This window comes from Nannobrachium achirus, assembly GCF_963921795.1.
Source record: "Nannobrachium achirus genome assembly, chromosome: 2".
Taxonomy (NCBI): Eukaryota; Metazoa; Chordata; class Actinopteri; order Myctophiformes; family Myctophidae; genus Nannobrachium; species Nannobrachium achirus.
Window position 1 is genome coordinate 12123892 of NC_137811.1, and position 16682 is coordinate 12140573.

General features: G+C 42.0%; 1 protein-coding gene across 2 annotated transcripts in view; it reads right to left on the minus strand.

Moving 5' to 3' along the window:
* Positions 1-16682, minus strand: part of pnp4b (purine nucleoside phosphorylase 4b) — a 60496-nt gene that overhangs the window by 25606 nt on the left and 18208 nt on the right. For both annotated transcript variants that reach the window (XM_080747092.1, XM_080747093.1), the window contains exon 3: positions 14404-14507. In XM_080747092.1, the coding sequence (XP_080603218.1) occupies positions 14404-14507 (104 nt within the window). The remainder of the gene's footprint in view (positions 1-14403; positions 14508-16682) is intronic.

Consider the following 16682-nt stretch of genomic DNA (forward strand, 5'->3'; position numbering starts at 1 on the left):
CCAGCGATTAACCAATCAGAATCAACCCAGCCGTATAATAATTGTAGTTATGACTCCATTTATTCTTGCTACAAGGGTTGGGATCCTTTAGGATTTTAACAATTCCGATTCCTAAACGGGTCCCTTTAACAACCCCTATAGGGGGTTCCGAATGGACCCTTACATCTGTTCTGTTAGGGCAAGGGGTCTTCAACATTTTCAGGCCAAGGACCCCTTTGTTGAGAGAGAGATGAACAACCTTTTCATAGATCCCATATAGTTTCATTGTTTGACAGCACAATCATCAGTGTATTATGGATTCATGTCAATTTGTGTTTTCAGATATTTAACCACTTGAACCTTCAATACTTAAATCATCCAGTGCCAAAACCGAAAAAGTTCGGTTTTTTAAAACCTATTAAGAAATGCCAAAACCGAATAAATTCGGTTTTTGAAAAAAAAAAAAAGAAAAAATTTTTTTTTTTGCACATGTGCGATTTTGCATGTTCCACCCCCATACAACCCCATCTAACATACAGGGCAGCCATGTTTGTTTACATAACATGTAAAACATAATGGCGATTATCTCAAGAATGCCTGAACGGATTTCCAATCGGATTTTTTTGTTTGAAAGCTGTGAACAAACTGCACAAATCCACTCCAATGCAATCCAGGATTGCATTGGATTTTTTAGAGCTCATTCTTCTCTGTTTTTTTCCCATGCATGAGGTGTGCAAGGTTTAATCATGGCTAAGTTGACGAAAATAAGGCTTCTAAAATGCTTGGTAGCCAATAGCTAACTTCAAGCTAACTTCATCCTCTTCCTGTACATGCACAAAGGAAAGTGTTCAGGCAAGTCATGGCTGCAGGGCTTCTGCATATACCAGCATATCTCTATGGGATTTTCTATGGCACCTGGGGCACCCTCTAGTGGTGAACGGGTGGCACTAAAAGAACTAGACCTTTCACTGTAGTTATTCGGCTCTTTTTCCCCCTCTACACCAAAGCTCTTTGCTAAAAATAGCCGATCTACGAGCTTTGTATCACTCAAAGATTTGAAGGACCCCTGTAGTAACTCTAAGGGGACCCCCTGTTGAAGACCCATGTGTTAGGGTTCCATTTGTGCACTCTCAGTGTTATGGTGGTCCTTGAAATAGGCCTAATAAAAATAAAAAAGTTTGAGAACCACTGGTATTGTAATTGTAAGGCAGACGTGGAGTCCAAATATCAGCTCTGACAGTGTGATAAAACCCGGTTCCCAAAATGTGATGGAACCGATTCCGGTTCCTCAATGTTGGTTGAGGAACCAACCCTATATATTATGGTGCTAGCTTAGCTTGGATTGCAGGTGTTCTATATGCAGTGCTTAATGTGAAGACTCATGTGAGGGTTTTGCTTGCCAAGAGGAACTGATCTACAAGCTTACAATGTTGTTGTTCGCGTGCATCGTCTAAATGAGCTTTGTAGAGTTTAAATTAGGCTTTATCTTGTCATGGCAGAGCCGGTGGTGGCTAACTGGCTGACAGTGGAGCTAATTGCTAGCAGTGAAAGTCACAGAGACACCCGAGAGAGGCCGGGGAGCGCTATAACTCAGCATGCTAGCTAATTAACCTCTCTGCGCTGTTCTCACACACACTAACACACAAAGACACACACGACATGCACACGCACACACACACACACACACACACACACACACACACACACACACACACACACACACACACACACACACACACTTGCACACGGACGCACGCACAAACATTCTCTCAATGATGCGCATACAGTACGTAAGCAAGCACACACGCATGCATGCAAGCACGCAAGCAAAAATGCTTAAAACCCTAAGAATTTGTTATACAGTTACAGTATACAGCTATACAGTAAACACACACACACACACACACACACACACACACACACACACACACACACACACACACACACGCATGCACGCACACACACACTCCACGGTGCATTTTCACGTCTGTGAAATGTGTCATCGTTTTACCACATTTAACCCATGTTAATTATTAGTGCAGCGCTCGGGGAGCAGTCAGAGCTTATAATGTCTTGCTCAGGGACATGCTGAAACACAGACCAGGGCCGGGGCGATGAACCAGGGACCTTTCTGTTTCCCCTGACGCCCTCCCTGGCCTTCACCCACTCAGCTGTGGCTGCTCCCCGAAATGTAACCAAACCCATTTAGACCCGTAACACATCTGTGTCACTCTAGATTCAACCATCATTTTATGCTTTAGCTATTGAAAAATAGCAGATCTACAAGCTCACAGCGCGGCACCGAGTGCCGCGCTGTGAGCTTGTAGATCTGCTATTTTTAAAACAAATTCTGCGAATCTTTGAATGTATGGATTTTTAAAGCTAACACTTGTAAATCTTTCTTTGTCCCTGGAAGAAAATATTTTGAGATGGGGTTCCGTGGCCAAATTCATGTAATTCTAGGGGGTCCTTGACATGCAAGGGTTGAGGTTTTCAGAAAACCATTAGGATTTAGAAGAGATGTTTAGGTCTTAGCGTCCGTATTGTGGGGAAAGCTTCCGCAGAAAAGAGTTTGTCGCCCCACAATAACAGAAAACTGAAAATACACTAGTAGCCTATAGAGCCCTGAGGAACTCTGCTCTACCATATGGGGTTTAAGTGCAAAGGGTAGAGTGTGAACGCAGTCCCCCAATACTAGAAATCACTCACGCAGGCACACAGGCAGGCAGGCAGGCACGCACACATGCACAGTGAAAGTCAGCAGATAATAGAATTTAATAGAATAATATTGATGGTAATGAGATATGTAAATGAATGATGAAGTGTCTTTGTCTGCATCACCGTGTGTGTGTGTGTGTGTGTGTGTGTGTGTGTGTGTGTGTGTGTGTGTGTGTGTGTGTGTGTGTGTGTGTGTGCGTGTGCGTGTGCGTGTGTGCACGGGTGCGTGTGGTAACACACATCCAGAGTGTGAAGTCATGCCCAGTCTTGCTCTTTGCTGACAGCGCCATTGGGACAGAGAGGAAGTGTGAAGCGGAGAGACAAGAGACTAGGGAACACAGCTGGATCCAATAAAAAGTAGCCTTCAGTATACTAACGAGCTTGTGATTAAATAATAACTATACGGCGCATTGGATCCATTGGAACACTTTTTTTTCCTCCTCTGTTTCCTGAAAAGTAATAGTTTATAGGACATGAAAAGGTTTCCACCAGACAACGATGATAACTTGCATTCCAGCAGTGGTGGAAAAGGTACTCACATTTCCTACTAAAAGTATCAATGTTGCATTGTAGTACTCTGTTAGGGTGCCCTCACACCAAAATACCTATGAGAGTGCAATCCACGTTCGGCCAATGCATTTCAATGAGAGTGAAGCGATTTCATGCCAGCAGAGGATTTCTGCAAAAAACGCTCCCTTATCATTGAAATGCATTGGCGGAATGCGGATTCCACTCTCATAGGTATTTTGGTGTGAGGGCACCCTTACAAGTAGAAGTCCAGAATTCAACATTTACTTGAGTAAAAGTACAAAAGTATTGGCACCGAAATGTGCTTAAAGTACTAAAAGTAAAAGTGCAGAATGTTTGAAAATAGCCGATCTACAAACTTATAACATAGGGCTAAAGTGTATGTATGTATGTATGTATGTATGTATGCATGTTTTATTATAATTTATGTCAGCAAAGTAACTAGTAACTATAGTTTTCAAATAAATGTAGAGGAGTAAAAGTACAACATTTGGATCCCAGATAAATGGAGTAGAAGTAAAAGTATTGGAATTTGGAACTACTCAAGTAAAGTACAAATGCCTACAGTACTTAAGTAAAGGTACTTAGTTACTTTACACCACTGCATTCCAGACAGCCTCTTTTCTCTACAGGGACTCGCTGCCAAACCCACTTTCAGTGCCTGACCCTGAGGAAGCCAGCCATGCTGCTTTTTAATGTTCTCCTTGTCATAAATAAAATAGATTTTTTGCATTGGATGCCGCGAGTGTGGCGGCTCTTTGTGTCTTCTTGTTTAACTTTTTTTTTATTACTTTTGGCAAGCACCTCTGGTTCTCAAAATGGGGCTCAGGGACCCCCAGGGGTCATTGAGAGGGTTCCAGGGGGTCCCCAGGAGAGATACCTTCTGAATTAGTTGACAAATCTGTACGAGAATATTGACAAAAATCGTCTCTTATGGGGGTCACTGGCGAGGGAGACTGCTGGTAACTGTCGACAACAGCTGCGGCAACTGCCGGTCCATTAGTCCGAAGGTACCTAACCCTAACCTTAATCCTAACCTCAGTAAAACTATGCCTAAACCTAACCTTAACCCTAACCCTAACCTCAGTAAAACTATGCCTAAACCTAAACCAATCCCTAAACCTAACCAAATACATTTACGGGATTCTTGACAATGTCCAAAATATTAACCTTTCTGAAAAAGAAAACAAAGCGTTGACCTTATATTATCATCCCTTCAGCCAAATACAGCTCAAGTGGTAGCTAGGAGGTGTTTTTATTCTGTTTAACTTGGACATTCTAATCAATGGGGGACAAACCACCTTACTCCACAAGTTGGAGTTAGGTGGTTTGATTTTTTTCCCCCTTTATAGTATAGGAAAATAAGTAAGTGAATGAGACCCAAACTTTCAGCAGCTGTCAAAAAATCCCCTAGGGATTTTGCAAATGGAATCATGGATTTTCTGATGTGTTATACTCCGAAGTTTCCAAAAATATATAGTTTTCCCTAACCCTAACCCTAACCCGAACCCGAGAATTTGAACAAAATTACACAAGCGACTGGACTACTACATAAACACATCCCAGCTATTCCGGGGCTATACATACCAAACCGAAAACAGTACTTGCACGCTCTGCTTGCGCAAGTAATACTAGAAAAAGTCCTTCCAATCCATGCACACGGACTGGCAGAGACAAACAACAATACTCCAGAAATGTACTCAAGTAAATGTAGCCACCACTGATGTTGTTCAATGAGGGATTGGCTGCCATAAGATAAGTCCACATAAGTCCACAGTCCTGTCCCAGAGGGGAGTGGAGCTTGTTGTCATGACACATGGCGCTGTCGTGTTGTCACAGAAGCAATTAAGGATGTCCCACAGTAAAGAAATACCTCACATGAGTACAGAACGTTACTTTAAAACCATAGACCGTAAAATATTTGGACAGTGCGAAGCCATTGGTTTCTATGCAGCGCAACTGAAGTATTTTGGGTCCTTGGCATGGGTGTCGCCATCATAGATTGAAATGCGACCAGAGGAGGCTATTGGCTGCCAACGGTCACGTGCAACCGCAGAGATACATGGGAGAATGTGGTCGGTGCCTCCCGAAATAAAGCACACGAAGAAGAACACAGCCAGCTGGTATCAGTTTAGTTTTATCATCATTTTTATCATCATTTTTATCATCAACTTTATCATAATTTTTTACATAAATGGGATAGGACCTTATTTTCACAAAACGCATATCATCGTGATTGAAAGGCAATTTTTAACTAGCGATAGGAACCATAAAGTATTTATGAAAATGTTACTTAAGGTTAGAAAACGAAAGGGGAAAATGAATGGGGTCCAATGGAGAACAATTCTTTTTGCGATCGGCCGGGGGGGAAACAGCGCAACTAGCGGCCAATCATAGGAAGTTTTAGTTCCATATTGGAATCATTTTAAATCGGCGGAACTATGCCCCTGACAGAGACCGTATTCAATGCCATTACCGTAATTGCCGGACTATAAGCCGCAGCTTTTTTCCCATGTTTTGAACCCTGCGGCTTATACAGATAAAATAGATAAAAGATTTGTACAGCTAACGGCCAGTTAGTTAGGTTTACAATGGTCTTTAACAAGGATTTATATATAGATTTTTACAGCTAACGGCCACCAGGGACGCTCTAGCGGGAAGCAGGAAGGACACCTGCGGCTTATAGTCAGGTGCGGCTTATATATGTCAACATTAGTTTTTTGTTCTAAATTTAGCAGGTGCGGCTTATATTCAGGTGCGGCTTATAGTCCAGCAATTAGGGTACTCTTCACAGATTCACAGATACAAAGAGACTCTCATGACAGATGACACCCAGCCTGCCAGATCAAGTACTTATTGAGACGGTGGGACAGCTGAGTGGGAGACGGAGCAGGAGATGCAGATCGGAAGCTGATAAATAGATAGATGGATGGAGAGAGAGAAAGAGAGAGAGAGAGAGAGAGAGAGAGAGAGAGAGAGAGAGAGAGAGAGAGAGTATAGGAGAGGCAGACAGAGAGATGAGAGGGCGACAGTGTAGGTGAGACAGACATTACGAAAGCTGACAGACAGAAAGCAGAGAGGGTGACAGACAGTAGGAAAACAGAGGGTGTGAGCTTGTGAATAATAATAAAAAAATGCCCTAGAAATTATTTCATTCAAATTGTGATTATCACTTACCAATGTGTTTTGATAAATACAATCGATTATAGGCCCTATCCATTTAGCTCTGTTGCACCCCAGCTGAAATGAACAATTAAGCTCGTTAGCTCGTCCCTCTCTAACGAGCACACCCTCACCTTCCATTATATCCTAGATTTCATGTGTATCGTATCATATTATATCATGTTGAAGTGGCATATGGAGGTGTTTCCACTTGGTCACAGTCAGTGAGTCTCCTCCCCATGTGGTTCAGGGATGTGCAGAGAATGTTAGAGAGGCAGGGGCTGAAACTTCTAAAAGGGCCTTTTGGTGAAAATAGCCGACCTCCAAGCTGACAACGCGTTCTGCTGCAACGTGTTGTGAGTTTGGAGGTTAGCTATTTTCGATATGCGCGATACCACACTAAACTTATTATTATTCCCTATAGTCGACTAAACTACAGAAAAACAATGCATGTTTTGACTGAGAGATTGGCAGTCGAATCGGTCTATTCAGCCTGATTGCATAACATTCAAAACGTTATGCAATAGAGGATCATTTCATTTGGGCTACAGGGGGGCGCGCGTAATGTCTGACTTAACATATACCGTTGTTCCCTATTGAGCTTGGCACATTTCCTATCACACATGTCACACTTGTCTTCTTATTTTTTCACTCTCAAAAAGAGCCTGCAATGTAGTGCATCTGAAACTACATTGCAGTGCACATCATGGGGTGATCACTGCTTGCCTCCTGTGAATTGTTTTATTTTTGTTTATTCTCTGTTTATTTCGTTGCTGAGTGAGGTCAGCAGACAAAGTGACGTGAGTGAGATGAAAAAACCTGGGTGAAATATGCCAATCTCAACAGGAAACAATGGTAGCCATACTCATATAATTATTATTTTAAACTACAAATTCTCAGTCGAATCATGCAGGTTCAGGGACAAATTACATCATTATATCATTTTGGGGTTCCTCTTTGGCACGAAAAAAGGTTTGAGATCTACTGATTTAGAAGGCGTTTGTAGAATCGGCCCGCAGGTTCTTAGCGGGTAAAAATACATCAGAATTTCTAATATGAAAGTATAAATTAAAATCCATGGCCTTCAGCCCGGGCTGGCAGGTCCCAGGCCAGCCTCCCTGATGCCTATAGATAAAGTTAATGGACCAGAGCAGCAGCAGTCTCTCTAGAGCGCGCCTGACCTTGACAGGCCTGAGATCCGCAGAGGCTTAGCAATCTTTACTACAAGCTTTTATTTAAAGTTGGACTAAGGACTATATTTCTGCTGAAGAGAGAGAGGGAGAGAGAGAAAAAAAGTCTTGTTTTTGTTCAAAAAGAAATCACACCCAGTGTGAAGTGAGTGGTGCCTTTTTGTAGTTCATTTCATTAAGCTATAGCCTATATGAATTCTTGTGTTGTCCATTACTTTCATGGCTGCTCAACAGCACCACTTGGTCACCCATGGCAGGGGTTTTCATTTTTTTTTTACTCAGGGCACCCCTGTAAATAACTTTTTCATCCACGGCACCCCTGAATTACACTGTTCATTTTTAGAATCGTCCATCCTATTGGAGAAATATCCGTTTCCATCAGAACTGACTGAAAATACTTGATGTTTAACCACTTGAAACCCAGCATCCCTATTCTGGGGTGAAGGTCCACCAAAAATAGCCGATCTACAAGCTCACAACGCATCACGTTGTGACGCGTTGTGAACTTGTAGATCAGCTATTTTTGGTGAAGAGAGTTGCCATAGATGGAAAAATAACTCATCAAGCTCAGTGCAAATCAGGTCTGTTTTACTAAGCATAGTGAAGTGATATTGATGAATTCCAAATATTATCAAGTTATCTCACGGCACCCCTGGACTGGCATCACTGCCCCGTCACCCACTTTGAAAACCCCTGACCCATGGTATTGCACACTCACTCATACACAATACACTCTCATACTCATACACACTCATACATACATATCTACAGTACACACCACAAACGGCTGGCACCGCTCAAAAAGTTGAAGCTCTGTGTTGTGATAGTAATCGTTAAACACAAACACAAAAGATGAGGTCGTATTGATAATCGTTAAACACAAACACAAAATATGAGGTCGTATTGATAATATAACATATTAAACTATTAAAGATCAGTGTATACACCACATCCACAACCTTAGGGCCTGGCTCAAAAGCACCACTGTGGAGGTTGTCATTCAACCTAAACCTCTGTTCTGGCTAGGGATGGGACGATATGAACATGTCATATCACGATTATTGTGACAAAAGAAATCGCGATTTACGATATTACCGCGATAATCAAAATCCATTATCCTGGGGCGGAACATTTGCCAAAAAATAGCCGATCTACAAGCTCACAACGCGTCGCCTTGCTTGTAGATCGGCTATTTTTTGGCAAAGACATTTGATAGATAGTGAAAAAAGACTGTATCAAGTACGTATATTATAAGTACCTTTTACCAAAGGGTTTAAGTGGTACCGGATTATGCAGCTCGTCAAATAAAAGGTGAATTGATCCCAGATCATGAGAGAGGACGATATTACGATAAATTAAATCTCCGCGATACGATTATCGTGAGTGTATTTTATCACGATAAACGATAATATTGTGTATCGTCCCATCCCTAGTCCTGGCACAGTGTTCCAAGAGAACAGCCAGTATCTTTCAATGAAAACAAAAGCACACACACCTGGAGAGAGAGAGTGTGTGTGTGTGTGTGTGTGTGTGTGTGTGTGTGTGTGTGTGTGTGCGTGCGTGCGTGCGTGCGTGCGTGCGTGCGTGCGTGCGTGCGTGTGTGTGTGTGTCCGCAAAAACTCCGCATTTGCGTGTGTGTGTGTGTGTGTGTGTGTGTGTGTGTGTGTGTGTGTGTGTGTGTGAAGGTTACACATGAGGAAGTAGACACTATAAGCAACAGAGGGTAAATATATTTATGGCAGCAATAACACAAAGAGACGTTCATGGTGCTTAAAAGAGCAAAGGAGCAGTTCCCATATCCCCACTGTCTGGTGGAAACCTTGTATGTCCAAACCGTTCCTTTTATTAGTATCTTAAAGCAGCACCATGCAACTTTTGTTTTCATGAATACATTGTAACTTTGCCCAATCTGTATGTTAATACAATAGGGCCTATAACTTAGATAATTGGGGTGGTTGTACTGTATTTTGTCTCCCTGCTCTTCTATTGAGGCATTTAGATTGTGTCAAAGGTCATGTCTCACCTGGACATACAAATTCTGACCTGATGGTCAAGATGACATTTATCCCCTGAGCAAGCAGACCTCTATAAGCTCAATGATAAAAATGATCAGTGCGTACGCAGGGAATCGGGTTCAAACCCAGGGTAGAAGAGTTACATAGTGCAGATACCAAATAAGTCGTGATGCGACGTGTTGTTAGCTTGTAGATCGGCTATTTCCACTACCTCTGTGCTTTTGTATGACGAAAGTACAGTATCTAGGCCATTGTTTTACAAAAGAAATAAAACATAACAAGTTGAAAAGTCAGAGATACAAGGTTGTCTGGACCAACGGCGGTGATATCCTAGACCTAGACGACCCACAGGAAGACAACAGCATCACTGTGACAGATGAATGCATTACCACAACCCTGTTATTCTACAATGAACACGTTGGATCTTTCACACAAATGTGACCCGCTCCGCTATGCAAGGTTAGTAGGCTATGGTTTTGTATATTTCATTAGTTTGTTCTTTTGTTGACTTTTTGCTCAGTTTAGTTTTCATCTTAGTTTTTAAACATAGTTTTTATTATGTGGAAGATCTAGTTTTTATTAGTTGCATATGTGTGTGTGTGTGTGTGTGTGTGTGTGTGTGTGTGTGTGTGTGTGTGTGTGTGTGTGTGTGTGTGTGTGTGTGTGTGTGTGTGTGTGTGTGTGTGTGTGTGTGTGTTATTGTATTGTGCATTAGTGAGGGGCAAGATTCGACACGGTCAGAAAAATAACAAAAGAAATAGCAGACCTGGCTACGGTGACATTTTGATCATTGTTTCTGTTAATGTGTTTCCTTCCATTAACGTGTTGTCTGTTTTTAGTCATTTTCTTTTTGTATCTTATTATGTTTTGAGTTATCTCTTCACTCTGCAATGTGTGATTGATGTTGTCTTCCATTGACTGGAAAGCCCTTTGGATCAACTCCTGTCGTTTGCAAGCTTGCTACACAAATAACGGTGACTGCATGGACTTGAGTCAGTGCTCCGGTATGGAGCCGAGAGAGACACGCATGCTCACAGTCAGGCACACGTAGACATAAAAGGGGGGCCCTGCCCTTTACCCGTCTGTAAAAAGTGCCCTCTCCAGGCCATGAGAACAAAGCCTTCAGCATCACATTCAGAACTATCAGCAGCCATTACAGCATACACAACTGTGGTGCAGACCAGAGGGAAAGTAATAGTCCCTCACTGAAGTGTCTTGAATTACATACACTTACAGTATTAGCCCTGATCCATAGATAGTAATAGAATGGACAAAGTGGCGCTATTTGTTTCTACAGACCTGTTTTGAAGGCTTTTTATTTTCAGCGATTTCAAATCCGCCATCTTTCTATATACAGTCCGCAATGCTACCGGAAATTAATGCTATTTGCTGCAACCGCAGCGAGGTAAAACAGTGAGTCTTCACTTGGAACCAGTAGAAACCCTAGAAACGTACCCTACTTTATCATTCATTTTAAAGGGGAAGACCACCTATTTTCAATATTGAACTATGTTCTACTATATAGCCTACCTTAGAGGAATTGTGTGGAAATAGAAAAAAAGTTCCCCCCCTTCTGTGTTGCCTAGAACTGGAGGATTGATTTTGGGGTTTGTATTGTAAAGTACAACTTGATGACATCACACCGTTGTTTACAATGCACTTTTTTTTTTTTTTTTTTTTTTTTACAATACAAACCCCCAAATCAATCTTCCAGTATAGGCAACACAGAAGGGGGGGAACTTTTTTCTATTTCCACACAGCTCCTCTAAGTTATATTATTGACATAGTTCAATATTGAAAATGGGTGGTCTTCCCCTTTAAAATGAAAAGTGTAAAGTTCGCCCAAAACGCCTCATTGACTTAAATAGCGACATCTGCTGAGCTTCAATTCCTTGGGGCTTGCCCCAAAAACACACGCACACACACACGCACTCACACACAGCACCCTCTTCTACTACTTAATTGCTGCACATAGAAATAAACCCAAATGGCCTTACAAAACACTTGTCCATGTTCATGAACAATGATCATTCAATGTTCATGAACAATAATCCAGCAAAAATATACATAAAAGGTTAATGAACCATAAACATAATCGCACCACATAATTAGTCCGTAGACTCAAAACATCATGTCAGGAAAGCTATAGCGACAGGAATGGGTAAATAAAACAAAACTAACTAAATCTATCAACGTTTATATTGTTTTCCCGTAGCATTATCTTTGCCAAGCCGCATGGCTTTTATAGGGAAATAGAAAGCATCAATGTTAGTTTAACAATGAGAGTAGGCGATCGTGTGCGCTATACTGATTAACAGTTAAATATAAAATAGGACATAAAGAGGGTCACTCTTTTTTTTGCCATTCACGCCTCACAAATCGCAGAATGTTTTTTGGCCATCCAGCCTAAATGGCTGATTAAAAACAAGTGGACGCAATTGGCCTGTGTTAGGGGGAGGGGATATTGGTCATTGCATGTACTCCTACGGGCTGGGGGCAGAGCCGGTCAAATGGGGAGTGTTGCGCGGGAGGAGTAGGACGAAGGCTCTACGTCCTCTCGGTGGGGTCTCCTCACTGGCATGAAAATATATCTCATACTCTGAGAGTGTACAAAATGAAACCAACATTTGAAGGGTCCTTTTGGTTCCATTTGTAAACTCTCATGGCTCTATTTTGATTGTTCTAAGTACCAGCTCTTATGCCTTAACTTTAAGATCTCTCCATACTGTCACAGATCTTTTCGTCTGAAAGGTTCGGACGGTTGAAACTACAAAATGATGTCACTCGCATTTTCTGAAAAGCATTACCCCGAATTAGAGTGCGGAAAGCTGCACGTCTGAAAGTCGGAACTCTCCGATGAAAGGTTTGGTGGTCGGAGACAGTATGGACAGGCCTTTAAGTAAGGGATAATGAATGGCTCCGCGGTGAATGACGAACAGACCGACGGCGCCTCGGGGAGTTATCAGGCCGAAGGGATGTTATCTATCGTCATTCACCAAGGAGCCATTCATTATCCCGCTTATTACCCGGCAACTAAATAAAATTAATAATTTGACTCAAAACTAAAAACAAAACAAAGTATTTCCTTGTTTACAGACGGCTGGAAGTGTTCCACAAGTGTTGCGCTGGGCGTCCCCCCCAGCGCGACACGGTCGCCTTGGAAAACAAGGAAGTGCTGATTAGATAGAATCCATTTTCTGATACTGCGTCGTCTATTTCTCGCTTAAAATATTTTTTAAAACTTTCTTGAGAGCAACGTTGAGTTCTAAATGTCGCTGTGTATTTATTTACATGGCCGACATGTTGGATACAGCACAAGATTCACGCAGTGCAGCTTGACTGCAGCAGGTGCTCTGAGTCTTTGATTAGCAGCGGTCTGTTATAGAGCGGAGCGGTCTGTTATCGGGGAATATCAGACCTCTGATTTCAGCGATTGACCAATCAGAATCAAGCATTCAAACAAGCCGGGTAATACGTTAAATTAAGAGCTGGTACTTAACCCATTTAGGCCTAACCTATAGTTAGGCCCAAATCAGAAATTAGCCTACAAAAACAAATATGTTGATACATAGCCTACTGTATCAATACTGTATGCAATACTGTATGCCCCTCCCATACACTAAAATGTGTACCCGGCCTGAATGGGTTAAGACAATCAAAATAGAGCCCTAAGAGAAGAGTTTACCTACACATAGCCGCGGGAACTAATTTACAGTAGGAGGGGCTGTCACGCGCGCCGGAAATTATCGGTTTTATGCGGTTTTGATCGTGTTTTATTCGGGTTTCCGCAGTCTATTTTTAGCTAAATGTAACACAATCGGGAACGGCAAACTACACTTTCCCTTTGCCTCTCCACATGCACCAGCCAGCAAGATATAGTCTATAGTAGATAGATTTCTTGGTACCAACAGACAACACGTGCCAGTTTCATATAATCATTCATTTCCCAAAGCTTTTCAGTTCATCTACTTAGTTACTTTACACAACTGTCTACTACAGCAAGCATGATGGTTCCCAAACTTTTTAGCCCGTGAACCAAGAGGAATTAAACGTTAGGGGACCCAAACTAGTAGTAGTGAAAATAGCAGATCTACAAGCTCACAACGAGTCGCTTCGCACTGTGTTGTGAACTTCTAGATCGGCTATTTTCAAGACCCATACAATGTGTCCGCAACGCGACCCACGCATCGGTCCCGACCCCAATGTTTGGAAACAGTGGTTCTGGTTCACCATAGCCACTGGCCCAAACAGTGTACATTAGTCATCAGCATAGCATTCATCATTACTCTAATATAGCCACGACTTACCAGGCGTTGAGGACTAGAGGAGCAGAGGACAATGTTTAATGCCTTTATAGCCTAGTCTGTCTTGTCTTGGTGTTCTGTTTATATTCCTTTATGCCCGTGTTGTTAATTTCACCACGAGTCCATGACGCACCGTACGCACGGGGAGACAGACGCACAGACGACAGTTAAAAGGGGCGTCCTTTGAAAGCCATTTCCTCTCTAAACAGTGCCCAGAAGTACATTTCAAAACAAGAGTCTTTCTTTCTTTTTTTGTCTATACAATCGATCATTCAACACATGTTTATTTTGAAATTTTACTGGAAATAGAAGTATAGCCAAATAGCCCCTACTTCATGCCACTGATGTCAGAGCCTCTACTTGCCGAGGGGCAATATTTTTCGGGGGGTGGGGGGGCGGTGGGACCTGGGGGAGAGGGTGCGGCCACCCCCCCCAGCACCCCTACTTCCCTCGGTATTGTACCTACAGTTGGAGAAATGAACAATGAGGGGAGTCTTTTGGTCTTACCTTACAGAGGGAGTATCCTTCGTACAGGTGGAAGCGGCCCTGCATGAACACACAGGACTTCTCCTTCATGGTCCCGAACACCAGACAGCCCTCATGCCCTGGAACTGTTACAAACCATGAAACATATTAATATCAGTACTCTAAATACAATGGGATCTGTTCACACCACAAACACATTGCTACAGTAAATGTTATGATGATACGGATCCATTTTGGTCCAATTTGTACACTCTCTGAGTTAAATAAACACTGAGTACAGATTCATTGGGGTCCCTTTACTTAAGTAAAAGTATCAATACTGCAATGTAGAACTACTCTGTTACAAGTAAAAGTCTACTTTACTTGAGTAAATTGGCATCAAAATGTACTTAAAGCACCAAAAGTCTAAAGTACTCATTATGCAGAATGTCCCGTTTATACAAATCTTTTGAAAATAGCCGATCTACGAGCTGACACATTGTGAACTTGTAGATCTGCTATTTTCAAATGGGCGAAATGTATAGGGCTGCAGTGGTTAATGCATGTCTTGCAATAATTATACAAATCTACAAAGTAACTAGCAATTAAAGTAATTACTAACTAGTAAGATGCCTCAGGGCGACAAGCCATGTCTTGGCCATCTGGCTGTGATGTATATCGGACCAGTTACCCATATATGGAGACCAGTCTCCATATATGGAGATCCATATACTGTATATGGAGATAGGCCTATGCTCTGAGACCCCAAACATGCATACTCAGTTATTCGTTACGTGAAAATCCTATGACATCTGACATCATACATACAAGCCCTCCACAAATAATGTTGTAGTGTCTTAGGAAAGTGACAAATTAAATAAAATGGAGTGAGTAATCAATAGGAGGAAAAAAAATCATTTGGGGGAGAACTACTCCTCTAAAGCTCTGGATCGAGGCCCATTTCAAGATAATACGGTATGAGGCGCCCAGCTTATGCATCGCCCTCTCGTTTGAAAGTGTACTGTAGTTTGACTGTTCAATATCACCCTCGGCCATCTCTCGAGTCTCGACTATAAACAACACCTCTCCTCTTCCTGACGTCCCTTCACAATAAAGTGTCTCCCCTTTGCCCTTTCCCTCCCAATGTCGCAAATTGTTACCCAGGTTAATAATAACAGGAAATCGGTGTAACTTAACAGCGTAGGCGAGGCTGCGAGTGAGCGAGAGAGAGAGACAGGGCGTCATTGTTCTGCTTAACCTTGTCCAGATTCTAAATTTAGCCTCCAAATCGACTGATGAACTTCTGTAGTCTGACCTTATTGAATTTTGGAAAATGATATCTCCTTTTTGAAGGTAGTGACTTATAGTACCCATTCAAAACCTTTGTGTAATATACGTTATAGTATATGTAGATGCATCAGTCTCTCTCTCTCTCTTTGAACAAAATGTTGCATCAGTTTTTACTTTTAAGGCAACAGACAGACATACATACCCGGTGGTACTACTGTACTGAAGAACACTCGCAATCACAGAAGTGAAAAACAGCTTGGACCAAAAGATCCTAGGCGGTGAATAACTTAAATTCTTTGCTTAATTTTTCTACAGATGGATTCATTGTGATCTTTCCATGACAGCAGCGAGACAGACTACATGAGTGTGGGGGAAATTGGGGAATTAGCATGAGCACTAGTAGGCCAGGGAGAAACACAACACAACACAACACAACACAACACAACACAACACAAGTTAGGCATTTAGCAGGCGCTTTTAATCCAAAGCGATAATAAGCAAGATAAGATGTCAGTACATCAACAGCATTACAACAAATGCATAGAAATAATATAAAAAAAAAGAAGAAGAAAAAAAGAACATGCACCGTTAAAATGTGGCATTCATCTGAAAGAGTGTAAGGTCATTGTGTTTGTGTTGTGGTCTCTGACCCCCGTGTCTCAGGGCTATGTTGCCCTAGCAGCAATAAGCCAGGCAGTAGCAATAAGATGGCCGAGCTCTTCAGAATAAGCTGTGTTGTGCTAGCAGCAATAAGACTTCCGGAGAAGAGTGTCCCTGAAGCCATTGAGTCATTTGCACATTAAAACTATATAGATCAAGCATTTAAACAAAGATATACAACACTTATGTTTCTGTGTAATTCCAGGAACTGGAACCGATAGGCAGAACCAGAACCGGAACTGGACTTATAAAATCCAAACAATACCCATCCCTAATTGTGGTCCTATGTCTTCAATTCATCAACAGAGCATACAATCCTAACACATACAACAATACACAGCTATTATTTAGAGAGGAGGATGGAAGGGAAA